Raw genomic sequence first — 14,244 nt, 5'->3', positions numbered from 1 at the left:
TAATACCAGCCATGGATATTCTCTGTTGTTTGTCGTTCATGATTAAAAAGTGCCGTGCACAAATTATATATATATCATATTGTATGATAGGGCTCGCTTTGGGGATCCGCATGTTGTGAAATAAATTAAAAATAAGTACCAGGTTAAACAAAATAAAACAAGAAAAAGAACAAAGTTGAGGAGGATCTTGAGACACAGCAGCCGTCCAGGCATATACACAGAGGTGTCCATGTATCAGTCAGTTCTCACTGGTGAGTTATATCTCAAAGATTTTACAAGTCTGTTTTTCTTCTTCCTTTCAGTGGACATTAAAGGTCACATATTGTAAAAGGTGAGATTTTCATGTCCTTTATATTATAAAGCAGGTTTAAGTGATATATAAATACTGTGAAAGTATCAAAATGCTCAATCCACAGATAAATGCACACAGCCCGTAGTCAGAAACTGTGTGTTTGAAACAAGCCGTCAGGATTTCTGTCCATTTGTGATGTCACAAGTCTAAAATATTTAGTCAATTTCACAGTTTTAAACGTAAACTTTCTAAATGTGTCCCAGTTTATTTCCTGTTGCAGTGTATGTAAATAACATCAGCTGACAGGAAGTAAACATAGACCCAAGCTGTTTCCCAGCAACGCAATTCCGTTGAAATGCGCTAAAACGGAGTGTTTTCAGACAAAGGGTGTATACAGGTATATTCAGACAGATGTGTTGTTTGAACATTAAAACATATAAACATGTTCTATTAGAAAGCCAAAATACAAGTATGAACCTGACGATGAGCATGATAAGTCCCCTTTAAATATGTTTTCTTGTTTGGTATCTGTAAGTCCTGACTAGGATAAACCTTCATAGCTAATGACTGATGGACTAACAATACATGCAATATCTCCATGAATAGCTTTAACAGTCTCTAAAACTGTCATTTTTTTCCCTTTGTCAGATGCAGAATATACTGTATGTAGACTTTTCCTAATCAAAATCCAATCATATCTTTCCTGTGTCTCCCTTATTGTGCCTCTCACTCAGCCTTTCCATATCCACTGCATTCAGTATAGTCTACTTTGTGCATATTACATCTTATCATCTTTATCTATAGACACTCATATATAACAGCCAGGCTTGCTTAGTAAACAAACGGGATCTATACACAGACCTCCAGATGATAAATCACTATAATCACGCTGCATTTTCCATAAGACAAAAATAAAATCCAATTCCATCATTCAAAACAGAGAGATTTGTCTTGTGTCTGTGCGACTCCAGGCAGTGAGTTTATAAGGGGTGCATTTGCCTCCCTCGTATAGCCTGCCTCACTCTTATTCAATCAAAGGACCATTTTTATTGCTCTCGCGCAGGCACCTGATTGCAATAACCCAGTTGATAGATGGGGGTGGGCCACTGCTGTAGCAGGTGTGCTATATGCGCCAAGATAATCTGTTTTTATAAAAAGACCAGACAGGTCTACACATCAAGAGTTGCTTTGTGTTAAAATTACTTGATAAAATATGTAGAGTATTTCAGCGAGTTAAGGATCAGTGGGAAACAACAGCTCCTCTATTACCGCCTTGATTCACTGCTCCCCCGGTGTGCCTTCCTGCAGTAAAGGCCCTCAACAAAAGGCTCTGCAAGGATATTTCAGAGATATTCCGATAATGCTAAAATATAACCTACTTGCCGGTTTGAATCTAACTGAACTCAAGCAAAAATGCATTACTCTTTGACCTTGTTTGTATTGCCAGATGAAAGCCATTTCATCTCAAACAACCTGTAGATGAAAAATGGAGGTTGTTGTGGAAATGGAAAAATAAAGATCTTTTAAAAAAGGCATTGTTTCTCTTCGGGCACACGGTGGAGATTGCTTTTTTAGGGAGAGGGCGGTAGGTGGCTTGGGAAAGAAATTCAGCTGGACAGAAGGACTTTGCCTTTGGTACTAACTGAAGGATGAGTTAGTGCACTTTGGAGCTGAATCAGCAAGCAGTAACATAGTGAGAGCAGTTCTGGGGCACACAGAAATACCTATTCTATACTGTTTATATGTGTAAAGGGACTGATTTTTATTTCAAGTGCTTTTAGGTTTGGAACCACAGGATTCCGTATTCTTTAAACAAATTAGCTCATATGACGTGTCTTCCGAACACATCTTAAGGCAAAAGAGAAAATACTTATTTACTAATGGCCACTCTCAAAAATGGAGCCAGAAACCTGCCGTCATAGCCTCTTTCTGCCTGCCTCCCAAAGCCTTCCAGATCTCTCTTGTGTCTTTTCTGTGTCTTTGTTGTGTCCAGCCGGTTAGACTGTTGTCAGGCAATTAAATAGGTGTTATCAGTCGCTATAAGCCCAATAGATGTGGGTCAATAGGAGCCTACTTCCCCTTCTAATAGGTTGTATCATCTATTCGCATGGTCGATCGCTGAAATAACGTATATAAGAACACGACAGCGACCTCTAGCGACCAGCGTAATTATGACAGGAGCAGAAGCAGAAGTCAGGCGCTGTAGTATAGACAGTGTGAAAGTCCATAAGGGGTACAGGATGGCGACGATGGATGGGACACAAAACACAAGGTTTTCACCCAGGAGACTGGAGTTCGTATCCCATGTGAAACCAACAATGAGTAAAGTGTTTTTCCCTAAACTTAACAAAGTGTGTTTTTTGCCTAAACCTAAAGAAATTGTAATTTTGCTGCCTAAACCTAACTGTTTTTTTGCCTAAACCTAAAGAAACCTTTTTGTTTATGTTCAAAAGGTGATGTTTCATTCAGTTTTACAACATGTTAGAACATGTTACTTTAAAGTTTCACTTTCACTTTTACAACGTAGTAGGTGTAGTAGTCCCCTAACGACCTACATCTATGGTGCTTATAGCGTCTGATAACGCCTATTTAATGGCCTGATAACAGTCGAATCGGGCGTTGTGTCAATCTAAGTAATCGTACAAATGGGGTTATAAGGGTGCAACCTTTTTGGACAGTCTGTCCTTAAAGGCATTCATGGTTGTTTGCTTGGAAATTGAAAGAAGCAGTTGTTTAAAGAATGAAAGAGAAGTTCCAACCCTGCCCCACTTTCACATGCATGCCAAGCGCTGCATAAAGTGGGCCTGATTGTCAGTTTTCCTGAGAAGCAGTCGCTTTACAAAATGTTTAAAATGTATTTTTGCATTACGTGTTCCCACGAAGCTGTCTGTTTGGATTCAGAAACAAAAATTAATTTTTCTGTATTTTCTCAGTGCTGATAAACAGAGACACCCCCACCCCCTCTCTCTGCCTACAAACAAAACTAGCACAGACACATTTTTTCATGTGAAATAACCAAAACTACTTCAACTTTGGTAGGGACAATTTGTGTCCATATCAGACCCTTCTGCCAATAGTAAGAAACTGGAAGAGAAAAATGTTACTCTTGTGAGGCATTTCACACTATTTCTATTGTAAGTAACTATGAACAAAACTGTCTTCAAAATGAAGACAATGCAATGTAATCTATCTGGTACTAAATATAGCATAATAGTGCAGTGTGAAGGGTTGAGTGGAGCTTTGAGTTGCAGTGACTGGTAATGATTGTGTCCCTTCTCACTTTAACCTATACGAACCCCAGTGGGAACCCCAGTCAGTCACTTGAATCATTCCATACAGCCTCCAACCAAACCAATGATTTAAACCTTTTTTAGAAAAGATCTCTAAATTATTCAGCCGTGCCAAGAGTTTAGCACCACAAATGTAATGATTATTTAATAGTGTATAACTGTTGTAGAGGCCTCATGACATATTTAAAGGCGGTGAATTATTAAGTTCTCACCTTCACGGTTTGTCCGGCTTCAGGGCCGTCCTGGCGGGAACAGAAAGAAGAAGTAATTAGAAAAAGAGCTGGGAATTCAGAAATATTGACATCAATAATTCAGAGATATATTTTAATTCCAGATCAGCTGTAGGCACCTCGACCTCTTTTGCCCAATTAAAAAATAACAAAAACAAGATTTACCCCCTAATTTCTTTCATTGCTTCCTGTTCTGACATTTATTTCTTTATGACCATTTTGTGTTCAAATTTTCTCCAAGTGGAGGGACAAGAAGACAAAATTATATGTTTGTACATTTACATGAAATACAGTATGTCATACACACATGATGATATACATAGATTTCATACACTATTTGAAACTAGATTTGCATGTTTTGTAAAGAATGTATCTGCAAAGTGTTCACTGAATTTGTACTTTGTTTGTTGTCCTACAACATCTGCTCCTTGTAACTAAACCACACTTAATGTTTTCATGGTAAGGTATGGGCAACATGGGACGCCGTGTTAGGGCCATTGTAAGTGAAAAAAAATAATAACAAGGCAAAAGTGAGCATGGCTCAAATACCCCCGCTCATTGCTTGACCTAAAGTAGGGCCAAAGGTTTTGCCCTTTTGGAACTAATGGAATAAATGGGCATTAACTAATTAACTAATGGGCACCCTGGACTTCTAACCACCAAATGGCACAACTAGACCCACAGAGCGCTATATACCCCCAACTACGTTGTCGCAGGGGTATAATTATGGAGCCATTTTCTGAGGTTAAAGTGGCAAATTTATGAGAAAAAACTCACTAATTTACGAGCTTATAAAGACGTAAATTAACGAGACAAGAAACTAGTAGAGTGTAAAATAGTGGAGTGAAAAGCCGTAGTAGTGAAAACTCCTGTTTTTTTTGTTAAGGAACCACTTAATCACTTTATTTTGCAAGGTTGGATCAACCTCAGCACACCACATGTGCCACCGTTAAACACTGCCATAACATGAGCCGAGTGCAAAATATACTATATTGTAGCGAACCCTCCATCCATCTATTCTCATCCTTTTATCCGGGGCTGGGTTGCAGGGCCAGCAGGGTAATCTAGATGTAACCCTCTCCCCACCAGCAAACTCTAAAGACATAATTCACCATAATCTGTGGTTCAACACAGGCAGTTCTGTAATTTTTCTGTGTTGTTTTCCCTTCACACTGACACAGTAGTTGGGCACAGTTTCAGAGGCTGTAGCAGGCTCACGTTTAGAGCTAAGGTGATCTTATGAAACTAGAAAAACCTAAGGAATCCATCGGTACCAGCCGTGTCACGCTCCAAGGTCAGGCTCAAATTTTGGCGAGGAAAAACTGGCATGGCCAAGGGATACCTTGACGTCTGACCTCAAGATATGTGAATGAAAATGGGTTGTGTGGGTACCCACGAGTCTCCCCTTTACAGACATGCCCACTTTATGATAATCATACACAGTTTGGGGCAAAAGCCATGCAGCTTTATGCATGCAGTATAAATGTGTTAGTTTTGCCCATACTAAAATGTTTTCTGCTGACTGGGGTCCCTAAACAGTCTTGAATTACATAAATTGGGTTTCACTGTAAAGCTGAGACTCTTGTGGATCCAATGAGCCCAACTGTATTCATGTGTGATGGTGTTAGTCCCCATAGGAGACATTTCATTGTAGTGAGATCATTTCTTGAAACGACCTCACTGTATAAAATGACCTGTGGTGACCTCTAGGATAATCACAGCCTCATGAAACTTTACAGCCACAAACTAGAGACCTAGAGCATTCAGAGGATGTATGTCTTTCCTAGGTAGATTGACAATAAGGGGGTTTCTGAGCAGTTTCCACAACAGAAGTGCTCGCCATCTAATCGCCAACAATTCTTGCAGAAATCTCCAAATATCAAAAGTTTTTGACACCAAATCACAGCATGGCATTTTACTACGGTGTTCCTCAAGGTCTTGGTGTCTTAATGTGGTATTTTTGAGGGATTATTGATCATTTTTATCAATTCTCCAGTGATAAAAAAGTTTAAATTTAGCACCAAATCTGTGTAACAAATGGTATCAACCCAAAAGATGCTACACCAACTTATCAGATATAATAGAGCATGGGAATGACCGTTTTTATTATTATTCATGAACAACTTGACACACAGTGCTGAGCTGCATCTTAAATTAATCTTCAGGTTCTCAGCTTTCAGATGATGTACACCACTTCTATGTGACATCTACTGTTGACCTGCTATCTCCCCCTAAAGACCCCCTGTACCCTCCTAAAAAAAGGCAAAAACTGGTTTAAATGGGTCTCTAAGGGTTAAAAGTGTCAGTGTGTAACTATGGTAACGCAGTGTGTTTGGAATAACATCTTCTCAACGGTTGGTTTTTAGTGTTGGTTGTGCTGAAATTAAAGACGCGCGCGTAAATTTATGACTTTAATCTCGAAGATTTGTCTCTGAAAATTTTAATTATTACCTACAATATGCCGTCGTAGCAACTCAGCTTATATTATCACTGGATCAAATCACTATGTGTTATATCAGTGTTAACATCAACTGTCCTCTAATATAAAGTACATTTAGATGTGAATTAACATTAAAAAGGTAGAGACAGTATTGTTTGTGCTCTGATCTTTTTTTTATGTTACATTATTTTTCTTCTCTCTTACTTCTTCAAGTACTGACAATGAAACATTTGAACCTTCTTCTCAGACTGTCATACCAGGCGTGATCAAATGTATCGAGATTATACTTCTGTTATTCATTAGAATAAAGGTGATGACTGGAATCTGCATGCTTCTAATACATATCACACATCAGTGTGGCGCATGAAAAAAACAAATAAATCAAATCTGATGAGCTCTTTTCTTTTTTTCCAGCACTGATCTAAAATAAAATAGAGCGTTTGTGTCACCATCCAAAAAAATCTCTTTTTCACCACCAATCCTCCAGTGAGGTTGATTTGTGTGATATTATTATTTGTCAGGAGTGGCATACTGCAGAGAACAGTTGCCCCCTCCTGCAGAGAGTTCCCCTTTAATGTGTTGGCTGTAACCGGGGAGCTGTCACAACTAATCTCCTATCATCACTTCTCATCACCTCCGCAGTCAAAGAAAATGATATCCAGGTAAAGATTACTCGTTGATGCTCTGCTTCCCCCCCTCTCACCCTTCTCTCTTCTAACCTGTGAAACCATTTTCTCTGACAGGGCCGCAGAGTGAGCTAGGTGCTATTTTGATATTAGCATATATATCACCAGTTATGCAGAATAGGCCGTTCAGTCTGAGACGAGAGCCTGTCGGGGTGTCAGAGTCAGCTCTGTATTTAGCTTCCATCATACGACAGCAGAGCTGATCCATACTGAAAGCACAGATAGGCCTCATTCTGCTCTTTTCAAGTCATTCGGTCTTTTATTGAGTTGCAAAAAATATTTTTTTTCTTTTCAAATATAAACAACTTATTGTCTGGATTCACAAACGCTGATCTGCTCTATTCTGTTTTAACCTCTTTAAATGTGTCCTTATAGGTGGGACTGAAACATTTTATCCATGACACTAAGAAAGTATAATATTTATACTGAAATTAAGAAAACTTCATGTTTTCTATGTCTGGTCTACTTTTCTTTGGGAACTTTGGGATCAGCACAGAATGATTTGTAAAGGTGGAGGCAATGGTGGGTCCAGCAGGGTTTAAAGGAACAGTGTGTAGGATTTAGTGGCATCTTGTGGTGTGGTTGCAGATTGCAACCAACCCCTCGGCGGTAACATGAGCTGCCGAGTGCTAAATCGTGATAACGGCGTTGGCCTCGCTTGGAGGACATCTTTACCGTAGCAACACTACTTTAGGAGCAACAGAAGTCAGACGGCTGCTGGCGGCACCAAGATTTTGCGTTCGTTACTGCAGTTTCACAGTAAAAACCAAATTTTTGATAATTTTTTAAGAATTCTTGAGCGGTAAAAAGAGGTTAAATTTATCACCAAATCAATGTGACAAAAGGTATCAAATATGAGACATAACAGAGCATGGGAATGACCATCATATACTTCTATCATAATGTTCTAAACCCTTCTACACTTTCACTATTTTGACACACAGTGCTGTTAAATAATCTTCAGGTTCCCAGCTTCCAGATGAAGTACACCACTTCTATATGACATCTACTGTTGACCTGCTATCTCCCCCTAAAGACCCTCCTTCATTGCAGGACGAATGTATTGCTGCATTTGTTTTAGCTACAGTAGGTGTACTGTACCTAATAAACTGGCAACCAAATATATAACCATGTTTTAGGTTTTGTAAGGCATCAATCACACGGTGCACAGCACAGGATAACATTTCTACTTATCTTTTTTGAATAACAGGGTTATATGAATAACTACTATGTTTTTTGTATACCATCGTCAAAATATCACGTATATCATTTAACACCATTTCAGAGATGAGGCCCGTCTATGACTGTGTATTCAACTCCCCGCTACAAACTGAAGTTGATGCTACAGTATCTTTGAACAGTTCCTAGGTCTGTGCTTTACCTGGACGGCGATGGTGAGTGAGGTGGCGTTGAAGTGCTTCTCCACCAGGGCGGCGACTCTCTGAGTGGTGCTGAATAAGTCTGCCACCTCATCTGGCCGCAGATCCCGAAAACGCTCCACTGGTCTCAGAGGGCACACCAATACATCTGAACAAGTTCTGTTAAGGAATTCTGTGCAAATTATGTGCTGAAAACAAATTCAAATATGTCTAATCCTGAAACAGAATAGTTGAGCTTACTCACCTCTAATGATCTAAAACCTCTCACACATCATAGTGAGTCTTACGACATAGCGTGGCGGCTGCGTGATTCACGTGTTGGGTGTTCACGTGTTGGGCGTTTCTGCTGCTGTAGCTGCTGCTACCAGCCCTTTCTTTCTACATAGAGTTTGCCTTTCATAATGGCCATTTCATTTCATTATAAATGTCATTTATATTTATTTAAGACAGAGAAAGGTTAAGAAACATGTGGTAATTTGCACATAATAGTAATAATCCACAATTAAAACCCCGTACTATATTCATTCATGGAGCTCTCCAAGTCACTGCATGTTCTACAACACTGTCCTGCAAATATTTACGTATAAAAGCCTTGTGTTAACAAATTAAGGAATTCTGTCCACACAAAAAAAAACACTTGAGGGATTTTATTTTGAAATGAAAGCAGGAAGTGTTGATTTACACCCCATACTTTATTCATTCATGGAGCCCTGCAAGTCACGGCATGTTCTACAACACTGCCCTTCACAAATTTCAGAATAAAAGTCTTGTGTTAACAAATGAAGGAATTCTGTCCACTGAAAAAAACGTTCAAGGGCTTTTATTTTGAAATAAAAGCAGGAAATGTTGATTTAGAAATAAATCTTTACTTTTTTCATCTCCGTAGCATTTTCCACAGATATAGACATTGAAACTGTAGTAATGTTGCTGATATGATGTTAATATACAGTCTGTAGTTTAAGGCTCTATTGTGTCGCTTAAACCTGAAGGAAGTTTTCCTGGATAACACATTTTGATAAACAGGTCACATGCTTATTTCAAGGGGGGAAAAAAATATTTGAAAATGGTTACACAATTCATATTCATTCATTTTCACAATTCACTTCATAATGTTTATAGAACATGTAACTTAATTGCATACAGTTTAATTTAGTTGTGTCATTAAATAATATGATTCAATAATAATCTGTTGATTCCCGCATTGGGAATGGATTACAATATAATATATTTGAATATATTTCTCACTTTTTCCCTGATGGTCTGAATAAGTCATTAAATTGGTCGCTAGTCACGTATTAGAAATAAAGTTGCAAAGACCTGCTAAGTTGTTAAATCTAGCGAGAGAGAAAGTCAACACTGTTTGAGATACAGTCCAGGTGTGACACTGCCAGCACTGCAGATCTGCAGGGTGATAAACTGTAAACTGAACTTGGTCTTTGCTGCTTTGCTTAAATTCCCTGTTTGTACTTGCATCCCATTTTACCATGTATCAATAAAATAGAACTATATAATGTGAATGTGAAAATTAAGTAGAACATTTTTTAAATACATGTAGTGAAAATAAAGCATGTCTCCGTTTTGATTCATTAACAAAGAGTGAAACAAACACCTAACGAAAAATGATCCATTTCATTTAAGTCCGGAAAGGTCACAGAACATATTGCGAAGAAATCTTTCCCACGTCAGAGCTATTGCACACCGAAAAGTAATCAAGCTCAGTGACAGAAGTAAGACACAGTTTGATGAGTGGTATGGCGACTGCAGCAGAGAGCAAATATCCAAAAGGCTTCAGGAGCATGTTGCTCTCCGTCATGGGTCATTTGATCAATAAGAGTGGCTTAAGGGAACAAAGTGAGAAGCAGTTCTCTGGAAAGAACGATACAAAAAAAGAACGATAAAAGAACATGGGTGCAGCACTGGCCAAGAATGGAGATGAAGTTGCACGAGAAAAATACAAAGCTTTGTGTCCTTTTAAATTTGAAGCAATGTTCAATGATGACAAGGAAAATTGTATCTATTGTATCACACTGCTTTTACCCAGAATATTCTTGAGTCAAGTATCATTCATTTACTTTTATTCTGGCTAACCAAAACCACCATCTTTTCCAAACTTCAAAGCAAAAGTTGGACAATAGAAAATAAGATCGATACCACTCTACTGTTAACTATAAGGCGACAGACATCAGCCACTTAGCTTAGCACAAAAAAAATGGGCTATTTGCTGGGACCAGTTGCCAGGCAACCAGCGGAGATTCCAGGTCCAAGTCTTCGGCAAGTTTGCTCAATTGTAATATAATAATAGAGAAAAAACGACTTGACACTATAGAGATATTTGCGCTACACCAGCTCTTTACCGAATTAGATATTTAAAGGTCCCATATTGTAAAAAGTGAGATTTTCATGTCTTTTGTATTATAAAGCAGGTTTAAGTGATCTATAAATACTGTGAAAGTATCAAAATGCTCAATCCACAGATAAATACACGCAGGCCGTATTCAGAAACTGTGTTTTTGAAACAAGCCGTTAGGATTTATGTCCATTTGTGATGTCGCAAATCTACAATATTTAGACAATTTCACAGCTTTAAACGTAAACATTCTAAATGTGTCCCAGTTTATTTCCTGTTGCAGTGTATGTAAATAACATCAGCTGACAGGAAATAAACATGGACCCAAGCTGTTTCCTAGCAACGAAATTCCGTTGCCGTTCCGTTGAAATGCGCTAAAACGGAGCGTTTCTGATGGGTGAATACAGGTATATTCAGACAGACAGTATGAGAAAAATAATGTGTTGTTTGAACATTAAAGCATATAAACATGTTCTAGTAGAAAGCCAAAATACAAGTATGAACCGGAAGATGAGCATGATATGTCCCCTTTAAAGTAAAATCAACAATCAATCACCTATCATGACTGACACTGAGGTATCACGATCTGAGAGTCATTTTTTTGTCATCAAGAAAGAGTTTATAAACAAAAAATGTATCCAAAGGGGCCTTATATTTCAATATAAGAAAGCATAGCGTCTCTGAATCAATAAAAAAAATTGAAATACTTTGATTTCTTTCACAAATCAGAGGCATGGGAGATGGTGTTAAAAATGCCGACTTAGTGAAGAGAAAATATCAAGGCTGCGAGCAATGAAAAGAAAAAAAAAAAGTGAAAGAGACATTGGAGTTCATTCCCCTCTCATGAAACAGCATCCTGTTGCGAGAAGATGATTACATCTTAGCATTTCATGCCACAGTGGCCTCGTCTGGGAGCCATTCATCTCAAGAGCCACAAACAGAGGCACAAATGATCAGTTTGCTCTTTTTTCTGTGTGTGTGTGTGTGTGTGTGTGTGTGTGTGTGTGTGTGTGTGTGTGTGTGTGTGTGTGTGTGTGTGTGTGAGCCGCACTCGAATGGAACCAGATGTCACATGACCTGATATCTTTCTTTCCTCTGTGCTGCTGTGGTGATGGAGCTTGCCCGCATGAAAGATGAGGCAGGCTGAGGCTGGAGAGCGCAGAGAAACAGACAGAGCTTGTTTACTTTGTGTTGCTGGATGAATAATGTCTCAACAAACGCATTAACCTCAACAAGTTATCCACTACTGTACGCTCTGTTTGATCTGTATCTGGAGAGTATAGGCTACAGGCCTAAAGTCTTCTCTACCGCACTTTACAGAAACATAAAGGCTGCTAGATAGATACAGTAGATAAATAAATCCTTCTAAGGTTAAGCAGAGCTATTAAAACTACAGTAAATTCCTTTATTTATTTTTCAGTATTTGTATTTCCTGTTGCCTCCACTATGCCTTTTTTTATCATTGTTAAGCTGCCATCAATCAAACTCAACACTTCCTGCACAAATGCTTCACATTAACCCCTCAACACTCCGACAGCACTCCAGATAAGGAATCCTTTGGTACCAACCATGTCATGCTAGCTTATCGGTTGGAACACTAAATAATGCTACCGCTAAGTTACGCTAAATTTTGTTGAGGAAAAATCAGAGTGGTGATTTTCAAAGGCCTATTAACCTTTCGCCTCAAGGTATGTGACTGGAAATGGGTCCTATGGGTACCCACGAGTCTCCCCTTTACAGACATGCCAACCTTATGATAATCACATGCAGTTCTGGACAAAACCATGCAGCGTTTTGCATGAAGTATAAATGTGTTATTTTGTCGCCTATATTCTAAAATGGTGTATTTGAATATTTCTGCATACTGGGGTCCCTAAACAGTTTTGAATTATATAAATTGGGTATCACTGTAAAGCTGAGACTCTTGTGGATCCAATGAGCCCAACTGTATTCATGTGTGATGATGTTAATCCCCATAGGAGACATTTCATTGTAGTGAGCCCATTTTTTGAAACTTGACCTATCTGTATAAAATGACCTTGTGGTGACCTCTAGGATAATCACAGCCTCATGAAACTTTCCAGCCACAAACTAGAGACCTAGAGCATTCAGAGGATGGATGGCTTAATAATAAGGGGATTTCGGAGCAGTTTACAAAACAGAAGTGCTCTCCATCCAATCGCATACAATTCTTGCAGAAATCTCCAGATGTCAAAAGTTTTTGATCCCAAATCACGGCATGGCTTTTTCTATGGTGTTCCTCAAGGTCTTGGTGTCTTAATGTGGTATTTTGAGGGGATTATTGATCATTTTTATCAATTCTCCAGTGGTAAACAGTGGTTAAATTTAGCACCAAATCTGTGTTACAAATGGTATCAACCCCAAAATTGTTGAAACAACTAAAGACATAAGTGTGCATGGGAATGACCATCATTTACTTCCATCATAATGTTCTAAACCCTTTTACACTTTCACTATTTATTTCAATTAATGTATTGATTAATTTATTCATGTTTATTTCTTGTTTATGACTAGAACAACTTGACACACAGTGCTGAGCTACAGCTCAAAGTCAGTACATCTTCAGGTTCTCAGCTTTCAGATGATGTACACCACTTCTATGCGACATCTACTGTTGACTTTTTATCTCTCCCTGAACAGACGCTGATGTATAAAATCAGTGGAGGTCCACTTTAAGTTTGTTTGTATGCTGGCCCATTCTCTCTTATGAACTTTCTTTTGTTTCTGTCTTGCTTAGTTAGGCAGCGAGACTAATTTGTATGTTAGGGGGGATGGAGAGTAGAGCCATGAACCAAAACGGACATTATTCAGCCATGTGAAGCTGCAAACACACAGCATCTTGTAACGGGATACCCTGAGAGTTTTACTCCTCTTACTGAAGAGGGTCATTTCAGCCGTCAAATGGACTATGAGTGAAATTTGACTATGGTTAGACATATCTGCTTCTTATATGAATTTGCTACAGGGAGGAGGTTGGGGTGGATGATTGGATGCTCATATGAATCCTTTTTGAAACAGTTATCTGGCTCATTTTAAAGGACACTGACAAACACGCTATTTCCCTGTTTAAGTTAGAATCTCGAAGATCTCTGTTTCGTGCTCTTTGGCGGCATCTGTGGCGATAAGCTGTAATTGCAGGTGTGTTTTTGGGTATCACTTTAACTTGTTTTTGGAGTTTCATCATCTGTAGTCATCGCTCTTTTCTTTGTTTGTTCAGCCATCGTAACCGTTTACTCGCAATGCTAACAGGGACTGGAAAAAACAGTAGTCCACTTCATAGACAAGTGTTGTAGCTCTGCCTACCCTCTGTGGTGGACCAACCACTGATGGTGGTGGAAAACGCATCACTAACTGAGCACCGCTTGTGAATGTTGCCACAGACACCCAGTTCATAATAGGCCACTGCAAATGTGAGGGTGGGTCATAGGCTCAATCCCTTTGTGTGTTACCTCATACTGACTACTACTACTACATACTGACTACTACTACTATTACTGCTACATACTGACTATGAGGACTTGCCCATCCAGCACAGTGAACTCAACACTTTTTACACTGA

The 14,244-nt window shown here is 38.8% G+C and overlaps 1 protein-coding gene across 5 annotated transcripts in view; it reads right to left on the bottom strand.

Moving 5' to 3' along the window:
* Nucleotides 1-14,244, bottom strand: part of fhit (fragile histidine triad diadenosine triphosphatase) — a 354,989-nt gene that overhangs the window by 82,961 nt on the left and 257,784 nt on the right. For all 5 annotated transcript variants that reach the window (XM_074649370.1, XM_074649332.1, XM_074649353.1 and 2 more), the window contains 2 exons: nucleotides 8,320-8,465; nucleotides 3,795-3,824 (listed from right to left, as the gene is read on the bottom strand). In XM_074649370.1, coding sequence (XP_074505471.1) covers nucleotides 3,795-3,824; nucleotides 8,320-8,465 — 176 coding nt within the window. The remainder of the gene's footprint in view (nucleotides 1-3,794; nucleotides 3,825-8,319; nucleotides 8,466-14,244) is intronic.

The sequence above is a fragment of the Sebastes fasciatus genome, chromosome 1 (assembly GCF_043250625.1).
Source record: "Sebastes fasciatus isolate fSebFas1 chromosome 1, fSebFas1.pri, whole genome shotgun sequence".
Lineage (NCBI taxonomy): Eukaryota > Metazoa > Chordata > Actinopteri > Perciformes > Sebastidae > Sebastes > Sebastes fasciatus.
This window is presented reverse-complemented; position numbering and strand designations above follow the sequence as displayed.